Source organism: Hydractinia symbiolongicarpus, chromosome 6 (genome assembly GCF_029227915.1).
Source record: "Hydractinia symbiolongicarpus strain clone_291-10 chromosome 6, HSymV2.1, whole genome shotgun sequence".
Taxonomy (NCBI): Eukaryota; Metazoa; Cnidaria; class Hydrozoa; order Anthoathecata; family Hydractiniidae; genus Hydractinia; species Hydractinia symbiolongicarpus.
The window spans coordinates 23,650,805-23,662,797 of NC_079880.1; the positions used below are offsets into that span (position 1 = coordinate 23,650,805).

The 11,993-nt window shown below is 34.2% G+C and overlaps 1 protein-coding gene across 2 annotated transcripts; it reads left to right on the top strand.

Annotated features, from left to right (window-relative positions):
* The first annotated feature begins 436 nt into the window (after window positions 1-436).
* Window positions 437-11,768, top strand: LOC130647696 (pumilio homolog 2-like). Of its 2 annotated transcripts, none has more exons than XM_057453643.1 (10): window positions 437-579; window positions 3,531-3,868; window positions 3,942-4,253; window positions 5,045-5,172; window positions 5,382-6,280; window positions 6,371-7,215; window positions 7,395-7,532; window positions 7,742-7,989; window positions 8,210-8,293; window positions 9,547-11,768. In XM_057453643.1, exons 2-10 carry the CDS (start codon window positions 3,563-3,565, stop codon window positions 9,791-9,793), a joined length of 3,207 nt encoding a protein of 1,068 aa, XP_057309626.1. In that variant the 5' UTR covers window positions 437-579; window positions 3,531-3,562; the 3' UTR covers window positions 9,794-11,768. The 2 variants fall into 2 exon arrangements, with proteins under 2 accessions (XP_057309626.1, XP_057309625.1); XM_057453642.1 differs by lacking the exon at window positions 437-579 and adding an exon at window positions 693-800.
* The last annotated feature ends 225 nt before the right edge of the window (window positions 11,769-11,993 follow it).

The following is an 11,993-nucleotide window of genomic DNA, read 5'->3' on the forward strand; positions in this document are numbered from 1 at the left end:
AATAATCGTAATGGAAAAGGGTTGCTTAAATTAGCTAATATGGCCAGAATGTATCTGATCTTGGCGCTTCAGAAAATTCTTGGTAAAATTTAGTCATTGATACCTCGTTTCCAGGCTTGAGAAAGAGAGTATTGGGACGATGTTGATATGAGATGTGGTGCTTGAAAACTTATAAATATAAAACTAGTTATTTTGTTATCCTACTGCATGTAGAAACCCGAACTAATATTAAAATTTGTTCTGGCTAAAATTAAATGTTTTCAAAAAAAGTTATTTTTATTGAAAAAAATTACCCACACTTGAGCGCTTCTCAACTTTATTTTACTCTCAAACAAACCCTAGGGAGAATAAAATAGTGTCGACGGAGCATTTAACTTTTAACCGTTGCTCTCAAGAGACTGTAACGCTATTAAATGCATTAGTTTCAGTGGAAAAGTTGTTGGCTGTTCTTATACCTACATTTCCACCACGGTGCTTCCATCCATTTTTATGTCTGGTAAACGATACGAGATTGCTTCCTAAAAACTTCATTCTGCGCTGTATATATTGGTTACCAGTATATATAAAAAAATTCTTAAGGTACGGACGCACTATTTTTATTTATTTTTCATGCTGGAAAGTGTAGATTTTTGAAAATGGAAAAAGTTTTGTCTTCTTTTGTGTGTTTCCCGCCATAATGAACAAGGTCGAGCTTGTTATTGTGCAAAGCATTGTGGATCTGGCATGTTCGATATCTGACCATGAAAACATGGTACCAAGATGACATCGAAGTAGATTCGAAAACACACGACCATAATCTGGTAAATTCTAAGGAATACTTTATTCTTTTAATGTATAACATTGTTTTAATGAATGTAAAGTTACAGCTTTTTTTGAAAGTCCATGTAGTTTTTTCATTTGCGAGGGGGTTCAGATGTAGTGCGACTTTCAAAACGAGCTTACGACCTCGCAGTAATTCTTCGTTTTTCTGTATATTCAAAGCTTAAATTTTGCATTCTCTCCTCCCAATAATCGTGCACATTTTGGATTTCTTAAAGCCAATTCTTAAAGATTAGTTTCTAAGTAGAAAAGGAGCTAGCCTAACTGACAAACATCCAAAAATCATGGGCCAGGCAATCTTACAGGTTTTGTTAAAAAAAACCTACACGTTAACTGCATTTGTAGCTAAATGAGACCAAAAAGTTCTTATGTAGTGTTAACTGAGATTAAATTTACATTCATTCATTTACATTCTATGATAGTTAGACATCACAACAAGTAAGGATTGTAGCTTTGTTAGGAATTTTCTATAGACTAAAAGGTCATGTATTTAGGTCACTTATTGTCTTTCACTATTATCTTGGCAGTGGTTGCTAAGATAGTAGTGAAAATATTTGTTCAAGCAAAATTTCATTTATATACTTATTATCTGCAAGTCTTCAAATTCAACGAATTAGGCTATGAGTGTGCCAATAAGCCGCATACGTTGTAAAAAGTGAGGGCGTTTTCAGGTGAGTTTGGTGTTTTAAAAAAATTCAGGTATTATCCCGAAAAAGCCCGCATGGTCCCGAACAATAAGAAAAAGAAAAAAAGAAAAAGACCCAAAGAAAATAAAGATTCACCACAAATGACTCTCGAGAAATTATTTAAAAAAGTATAAAAATTGAAATAAGCTATATGGTAGCGAAGTTCTTAAAATAACTGTTTTTTTATGATTTTTGACAAGATTTACTTGATAAATAACTTATATAGCTATAAAATTCCTTTCTCTTCAAACGCATTATTTCAACTGTCGTTTGCCATGTTTATGTTACAAGGTTTTGGGAATGTTCCAGGCGTGTTCAGGAAAGTGCGGGCAGTTTCGGCAAACAACTGTCAATTTAATTCAAAAAGTCTCTAAAACTCGCCCTAAAATCAGTGGGCGTTTGCGGATTATTGGCACCCTCTCATTAGGCTAGGAATAGACTTTTAAGACTTTGCCAAGTGGAAAATGTGCTATAAAAATTTGTCCTTTTGGCCTTAAAGCCAGGATTAAGCTTCGTTAATGCCTATTTTGGCAAGTTTCACACATCTAAGAGATATAAGCCTTAAATATAAACTTTAGAAATAACTGAAAAAAGAATGATGTAATTTAACAGATTAGAATTTAGCTACATTTACCTAGCCTTTTTGTGTTCTGTCGTCATTGTTTATTTACTCAGCAGCAGAATTCTTCTTTGTATGACTATCAAAAAATGTGCATCGCCAAGTAATAAATATTTGAAGTAACTAACCCAGAAAATAACAAAAACCTAAGTTTTACTTAAAGCCATTGAAAAAAAAATGATATACTGCTATAGCTCAATCAAACAATAACATATTTTATAATCTGTGTAAATTGAAAAAAAAGTGTTCCCCATTATAATTTGCCAAAAACACAAGAGGTAGAAGTCTTAAATGAAAGTAGACTTGCATTACAGTCACTTGGTCGGGAAAGCTTTTTTGGCAAATTCCAGGGAAGTGTGAACCTAGTTTTAGAAGCTCCTCTTGCTTGGTACAAGGGAAATTTTTGCACATAAGTATTTTCAGTGTGCCACATTGGCCAAGTTCTTATAAAATTCAATATTTTTTATGTGCTATTAATAAAATGGCTTAATCCATTTGCATATAAACGACTATTATACGCCTCTCCTAAAAAAGCATGCAGTTCATTCCTTCTCTTGGTTTTTTGTGGATTAAATTAAACGTTTGTTACCTATTAGACTTCACCATTCAGCTATTTAGGAGCAGTATAATAAATAAGGGGTGGAATCTTACCATAGATTTATTATGTGAAGATCGAATCAGTTTTGCAAAAATATTTTCATTGTGAACAAATTCACCAGGACCATTGCTTCCTGTAATTTTTTTAAAAACTTATGTTTATATGCCTTTTCTACTAAATGTTAAGAAATTTACTTGGTTTGCTACACTTTTGAAGGAAGGTAATTAGGCAGATGATGTCACAGTGACAGAAAATTGTAGCTACTATTTTGTGCCTTTTATGACATATTCAAAACCCTAATCCCTCTTACAATTTTATTTAACCACAGTGGTTTTAAACTGTTTTTAAAGGAAAAGTTTAACTGAAATTTGTTTTCATCCATCTAGTCGCGAAAAAATATAACTCAGTTCCTAATGTTTTTCGTCACAGGCTGGCTTCTGTTTGACCTCCTTCTGTTTTGCCTCAAAAGGTCTAGGGAGCACAAAAAACGTAAAGAAGTTTAAACAAAGATGGCATATAAGGGAAAGGCATAACCAACTACACACAATGTTTGTGTAGTTGGAAAAAACCATCAGCTGTCATGTTATTATGTACAGTATTTAAACATTGTGTTCAGTTTTATATGCAGTGACAAGATCTGTTTAACTATTATAAAGCCATGCAATCAAAGAATAAATTTTTTGTGAATCAAATCAATAAATTCTTCCCATTAAAATTTTCCTTTTTAAGTTAGCAATCCTGCCCTTATAGCATAGGTTGGAAAAATGAATGTAATGTAGTTTTAAATGTTAGTCCTAATCTTTATCAGGTCATTGAACGATTTCATCGTGTGTAGTTGGTATGCGCGACATCATTTGGCAACAACAAAATACACCAGTTGATAGCAGTTATCAGAACGAACGGAAGTATAAAATTAATGAGCGAGATAGACAATATGCCACAGACCAACCGGAAAAAATTCACTTTAATGTTTCACCGGCCGATGTAAATTCAGTGAATTCTGGTTTTTCAACTTCTAAACCTATATCTAAAATTAATAAATCTAATCAGAAAGAGTCAACAGGCATTGGAGTGTACTTGAATGGGAATAGTGATATAGCTGGTGGCAAGTGGAGTGTTGCAACCGACGATAATCAAAATCCACAGGTGCGTATTTCTCTTATGTTATTGTTGAACAGAGTGACCGACAGTTGTTGTGATTGTTTGTTGGATTTTCTAGGAAGCCTGGGATAAAACTACTCAAGTTCGCAAGTCACACAACATGTTTACTTTTGAAAATCATTGGCAAGAATCCTCTTGGAGTATGGGTGCTGATGGAAGCAATGATAAATCAGAGCATGCCATCTCACAACCTATTACAATGGTCCAAAGAAGACCGGAGCAGTATGGACCACCACAGCAAGTGACATCTCCCCGATCTGCAGATGGTTCTGTGTTGGGTGTGCACATGGTTGAATATGTCTTAGCATCGTCACCGGGTGGTCATGAAATCGAAAACCACATGAAGGGAATGAATATAAATGGAAATCTAGTAGGTTTATATCAATATGACAATATGAACCAATATATTTTACTAAAGCACGCCATGTAAAAGTTACTTTTCCAAATTTTGTGTATCTCATCATATAGAGTAAAAACTATTAGTAATACCAAACAAAACTGCGATAAAATATGTTAAATCATAGTTTTTACATCCTTGAAAAAATCTGAAAAAACACTTTTTCAAAATTTGTGTCAAGCAAATCACTTATTATTGTGGAACATATTTTAGCAGTGAATTGATAAAAATACTATGTTGGTTTGCAATCAAATTTTGTGAGTAAACATATAAGTTTACCCAGAAAAGTTATTGCAAACCAATTTGCAGATACTTAGTTTTGGATCATGAGCAAAAAATTAGGAAACCTGGGACGAGCAAATGAGGGTCATTTTGGCAAAAAGTTTATGTTAATCAACTTTATAATACCTATGCATTAAAAAGTTTAAATGCACATTCTTTGACAGGTCTAAAATTACTGACAAATGTCAAAATTTGCTATTACTTAAATATGATTAATTCATGCAGCATAATTAAATCTGAAATACCTTTAATTCTAAATATCTTAGAATGAAAAGAGATTTCCAAAAAATTCAAAAACACTTGTTAACCAACTTTGTCTTTATAAGTTCAGCATCATTTTTACCTCGGGTTCCCTTTAAGGTGCAAGTTAAAGCGCATATCAGTTTGCACATCCTGAAATAAATTTCAGTGCAAAAATTTTACTTCAGGTGTACAGGTGTCTACCTAAAGTTTGTTAGAGTGTTTAATTTCTTTCTTTCTAGGAGGTGTCCAACACGCAATTACCAAATGGAAATGTTGTGGCAAGAAAGTCTCCTTTTGAAGAAGAAGATGAAATTGAAAATAACTCCCAGCATTCTCAAAATGAATCAGAAGAACCAACTCTTTTTATGTAAGTACTGTTATTTTTTAATGTCGGGCTTGACAATAAAATTTTTTGCTCTTGCCCACTTGTGGCAGTATTGTATCACACAGTAGTTTTATTTTACTTTAAATATTTTGTCTTGCTTTGGAATGTTTTATTATTAGTGTTACAATTCTAAAGAAATTATGATGTATCTTTTTAACCTAAACATAATATATATAAATTTTATCATTTAGGGGTGGACAACAAGCTAGTAGCAGTAGAAATGAGTCCCCTCTGCCATTAAATTCACAAGACACTGCTGCTGCATTAGGACCAATGATCTCAGGTAACAACCCATCCAGTAAACCAAGCTCTACATCATCTGGTGCTCAGGAAGATCAAGTTACATCTCCTATACCATTCGCTCAAAATGTGGACCAGAATGGCAGTACCATAGAGCCGAATCAAATTGGTTACGAACCTAGTATACAGGAACAGACACAAGGTGTCGCTGTATCCAATGCAATGGCAGCTACTCAACAGCAGCAACAAGGTCAACCACAACATTTTGTATTTGGTCAACAACAAGCTATGGGTATGGGTAGCCCATATTTTGTTGCAAATACTGCTGGAGGCCAAGATCCATATGGTCAAAATGGTGGTATTCCTATTGTAAATGCAAATGGACAAACAACTGTCATTCACCCTCAGTATGCAGCTGCTTATGGTATTCAGCCATATGTTTATGCCAACCAAAATGGTGGCCAATTTGTCCAGGGACAGCCACAACCTTCACAAGATCCACGGACACCAACTACATCAACAACCTCGTCTTCACAAGGACCTCAACAAATGCAGGGTCAACAACAACAAATTCCTGCAGGATACATGGTTCAGGCACCTATTAATTTTCCAGCTGGATCCACATTTTATGATCAACATGGCAACCCTGTTATTATTAATGGTAGAATGACTGCACCTATGACGAACCACCTTGGACAAACTGTGCGAGTCATGTCCCCAGTCGTTTTAAATGCTAATGGACCACCAACAGTTAGTCCTGGAATACACAGTGGGACTTCACCTTCACTCCAGATGTATAGTCAACAACAACAACAACAGGCTAACCAGCAACAGCAACAACCTCCAAGAGGTAAACCTTTCTTCTTCATGTAAAATTTAAAAAAATTGCATATTAGACACACACAAAAATATGTTTTACATATTGCATTGTTTTTCTCAGGAATAAATTTGGGATATTTGTCTACTGGTCAACTTGGACCCCTCCCTGGTCAGAATGCAATGCAAGCTGCTCCGGTTGGTGTAATCGGAGGTCATCTTCAGTCTACTGGAACAGGACCATTGCCATCTCCGGGTGGACCAAGAGATGTGTATAGTGCATTAGGGCCATCTAAACGTCCTGGTGCTCAAGTCTATACACAGGGAATGGTAGGCTCATACAATTCACTCTCTGTAAATACACCATTAGCAAATGCATTGAACATTACCAATCCAAATACTTCACCACTTCATTCACAAGGACAGACAACATTTGATATAGGATCGCCAGCAAACAGTCGACTCTCGGGCTACGCCAGTTTACTAAATCCCACTAATGATATGAGAAGAGGGTATGGCACAGCAGGTTTAGGAAGCTCCATATTTGGCTCTAGTACAGCTGGTTTATACAGAAGAGCAGGTGGCAGAGACAGTGGAAGGTCAAAGTTACTTGAAGATTTTCGTAACAACAGGTTTCCTAACCTTCAACTTCATGATCTGCAAAGACATATAGTTGAGTTTTCTCAAGATCAACATGGTTCTAGATTTATACAACAAAAACTGGAAAGAGCTAGCATATTGGAGAAAAACATGGTGTTTAACGAGATCTTGACAGCTGCTTACAGTTTAATGACCGATGTATTTGGAAATTATGTTATCCAAAAATTTTTCGAATTTGGCTCTCCTGAACAAAAATTGCTGCTTGCACAAAGAATTAAAGGCCATGTACTACCATTAGCTCTGCAGATGTATGGATGCAGAGTTATACAAAAAGCATTGGAGACGATACCGCCAGAAATGACAATACATGTAGGTTCTTATTTTTTAATCAGAATTTAACGAAATGTGTGGTGTTGAGAGATTTATCAATACAGTCAATTTCTTTTTTACTATTAACTTGTGCTTTAATTTATGAGAATGACTTTAAAATTTGTCTGCATTAATCATTAAAGCTGTAGACATTTTACATAGTTCAATAAAACTTTTAGAGTGAATTAGTACGTGAATTGGATGGGCATGTTTTGAAATGCGTAAAGGATCAAAATGGTAACCATGTTGTTCAAAAGTGTATCGAGTGTGTGGATTCAGTACAGCTGCAGTTCATCATTGATGCTTTCCAAGGACAGGTATGTTTCTTAAGTATAGACCGATTCCTGTGTGACATAATGTTTTGATTTTGTGTTAATACACACTCACTAGGTAGAAAATATAAACATGAATATAGTTAAAAAAAAAATAGAATTTCAGTGCTTTTTGGATCCAAAATGTCTGTTTTGTTAAACTCATTTCTATCTTAAACTACTGTTCTCTACTTTTAAAATTCTAATTAATGTAGGTTTTTGCATTATCCACCCACCCGTATGGATGTCGTGTTATTCAACGCATACTTGAGCATTGCACTACTGAGCAAACATCTCCAATTCTGGGAGAATTACACGAACACACTGAAAGATTGATCCAAGATCAATATGGAAATTATGTCATTCAACATGTACTTGAACATGGAAGTGCCGATGATAAATCAACTATTGTTAATATTGTCCGTGGAAATGTATTATTGCTCAGTCAGCATAAATTTGCAAGGTTAGTGTTAAGTAAAGTTTTTTATGCTAAACATAAACTCATTGTTCTAGTTGACCATTTCTAGCAATGTATGGACATTTTCAAAATGGATGCATGTGTACCAAGAAGCCTGTTGGAATGTTATTTATTTGTTAGTCACACATTTTTACTAGGCTTTATGCTGACACAGCATATTGGATGATAGTGAAATATATTTAATATTACAATATATTATCTTTAGTAATGTGATTGAGAAATGTGTGTCTCATGCGTCAAGAGCTGAACGTTCCATGTTGATTGAAGAAGTTTGCAATTATGCTGATGGGTAGGTTTCTATTGTGGAACACAAGAATTTCTTAGCACTCTGGCTTCCTCTAAGATTTTGGAAATTAAAAATCCTTGCTGTGTTCGTTTTTCTTGCTGTTGTTGTTATGGGAACTGTTTACAGGGTTTTTCCCATTGAAAACTCAGTGTGTGCAACCCTCAAAATAATTTTTGGAGACTCTCAGACAAAATGTCCGCCACATCTCCAGCTTGGTCGGACATGTCTGTAGCTTGTTTCAAACTTTCGTCGGACAAAACGTCTGATTTTAATCCATAAGCAAGCCTATTCATAGCCAACCTGACCATCCTAGCTAATTCACCGACTCCTGACTTAGTTAAAAGAACTGCGTAGACATAAATCTCTATTTCCTGGCCACTTCGTCATTGGTAACCAGGTCACACGCAAGAAATCCAGCCATGCGGTTCTTCATTAATGCCGGCCGAGGTAAACGGTGACAGAGAACGGATGAAGCAAGTCTGCAAAACTGCACTTACAGGCGAAACAGACATTATACCATCGATTTAATTGTAGATAATTTCTTCATTTAACAAAACAATTGGAAACCATAGCAGGTCCCATTTAATTGAATTTTTTCTTTATGTCGCAAGTGTTATTTTCATTCAAACAATTTTAAAAACGAAACCCACGTGCGGTAATTTTTTTAGTTTTTTTTTAATTTGAAAACGAAGCATATTATTTCCCATTCGCTTGTGATGAGTTTACAAATAATAATAATAATGTGAATTGATTGGTTTATTTAAATGCACAGCCTTACTTTGTTTAACGGAGCCGCCCAACAGATTTTTTAGTTGTGGTATGTGTGATCATGATTAAGAAACTTCCATGATGGCACATGGCAGATGAAAACAAAACGAAAGTGATGTGGAACGAAGATTGATTAAAAGATGCAAGATTATATTTGAATTATCTCATTATTTTGCATGTTTCAATTTTTAATTTTTGAAGTTATTAAAAGGCAGATGTAGCTACAGAAACGTGCTGGACAAAATGACAGGCCTGTATTGATTTTCGTCTGACATATTTGCGTCTGGGTCGGACAATGTTCGCTTACCGACCGCTATTTCGAGGGCTGTTTGTGGAAAGCAATCCACAAAGGTTAAAAAACTAAGTAATTCAAATTTTGAATATACTTTTTTAGAATGTTTTTTATCAAAAAGGGGAAAAAGAAAAAAAAATTAGACCGAATGTATTTTACAACTCTTCCCAGTACGATAAATGTATTGTATTTTTAGACCACACGGTGCATTATACACGATGATGAAGGATCAATATGCAAATTATGTTGTGCAGAAAATGATCGATATAGCTGAACCACTTCAGCGAAAAGTTCTTATGATGAAGATCAGACCACATGTTGCTACACTGCGTAAATATACATATGGAAAACACATTCTTGCTAAACTGGAAAGCTTTGAGAAAGCTTACATGCAACCAGATTTGTTGTTTTTACCTGTGACAACACAAATTGCGCCATTTTAGTTCGAAGCTATCTTAGGGATTGTGTAGGTAAGTTGTTGTCGTTTTTGGTGATTGTAATATTAATACATATTTCTTTTTTTTCTTAGTATATATTATATATAACATTTTTTCTGCAGTGTGGATTTGATTTTTCCTATATACTCATAACTGTCGTATATTTAGAATTAATGCGCCTTTTAATATTTTAGAATTGTTTTTGTGTTTATATTATTTAGATTAAATTAATTATTTCAGTCATTTCGCATTTTATAGAATGCATCTTAATGTTGTTATAGCAACTAAAGGACTGGGTATTAGGTGTTGTGCAAATCAAGTCTTTTTAACTGTAGTGCAGCTCGAACAAACATCTAATATTTGACAATTTCATCAGATACGTTTTTTGTACACTCCTGCGAACTATCCTCCTTCCAAATTTAAGTATATATACAAACTCCTCGTTTTTGTTTTCTGTCAAATTATCTGTAACCAGCTCAAATTTGAGTTGGATGTAACTTGTGTTTATATGGACATATGTACATTTCAACGTGTATATCGAGAAAGCATTTTTTACTCAAATTTTATTGCGTTCATTTAGTAATATTTGCATACCGAAAAATTGATATTTGTAAGATGAAGCTCTCGTTTTTCTTAACCGTATCGCATTCTTTTTCTATTCCAAGTGGTTTAATATGTATGTGAAAAGAATTAGCTTCTTAAAGGTCTGTATTTCCATTCTCGTGGTATTTCGCTTGTTGTTTTTTTTGCGTTGTGGCAGAGAGATTTTTATTTTGTTCTTTGATTTTATCAACGAAGTGTTTATATTATTTAGTCCAATCAAATTGCGTTTATTTTATGATTGAATTTATTGATTTGTTGGTTTTTTACCCACGAAAGTCTGACGACGAGGACAATTTTAACTCAGCCATCCTTTATGTAACGTCCAATATTCACAATCACGAGTAAGAATACGAATTATTTTTTACAATACAGTGTAAATTAGTGTTTTTTAAACTTGAACATACTTCAGCACTGTTATCTAAGCACTGTGTACATAGCATTTAATAATATTATGCCGTGCAACTTTACAAACAAAGCGACCTGCTTTTAGCTGTTTTAACGGTTGTTTAATTATTTCTTCAGTCTATGTTATGTACAGGATTATCTGGTGGCATCTACCGTTTCTTCACTTCATTATTAATTACTCCTGTATATGTTTTTGAAAAAGAGAGGGGTGTATAGTAAATTTGTAGGTATTGGGGCTAACTTGGTAAATATGTAATATTATATGTATATGCCTTGTAAAAAGTATCACGAAAAACGAGTTTCACGTAAAACTGTTCTTCCCGGTGTGACCGATTTATCTTTTTTCGTGGTCAGTTTTACGTGAAAATGTTTTGAGTGATACATCATAATATTGTAACAATAAAAAAACCATTGTATAGTCCAAGCACACAGGCACAGAACACATGTAAAACCTTGTAAATCAGTATTCTGCTTTAAAACGGTGTAAAAATGAGGATAAAATATTGTACGTAGAATATTTTTAGAATTTGAAAAGTAATATTCTTCTTGTAGACAAACGTGTATATCAACAAAAAAAATCAAAAAAGTTTCTTTTCAAGCGAGCACTTCTAACGGAAGCTGAATTCTCATTTCCTCCGTGAACTTGCTCGCTTGGAAATTTTCTTTCTTTTTTAGTTATCTTATATGTTATGATATTGTGGGTTGTTACGTGAAGTGCTAACCATTTAGAAATAATGCATAAAAGGAATAATTCTAATACTCTTCCACCGCTGGGTGTGTTGTTGATCTATAATTTCTCGTTTTTTCATTGGCAGGTTCTAAAGTGGTCGGCGTGTTTTGTATTACGTAACTGGACTAGGGTGTTCGGGTTATTTCTAGCTATGTATGCATTTCTATAAAGCATGTAAAAAAGATCTTTATGTCTGTGTACTTAGCTGTAATTGATTTGATAAAAATCGTATTTAGTGGCAAACTTGTTTCTTTTCTTGAGCTCTTGAACCCCGAAACAGAACACATGTACAAAGGTTTGATAAAAAAAAAACTTGGACTTCGCGAAACTTTATTTGTCGCTTAGCTTAATTTTTATTTCAGGGGTTAGATCCCAAAAAAGGTAAAAGGTTAGGATTTTTTTTAAAAAATCAAATTTTTTTGCAACATTACCACACGCGAAGAAAATTTGGCGTGGTTGGCTTTTTTT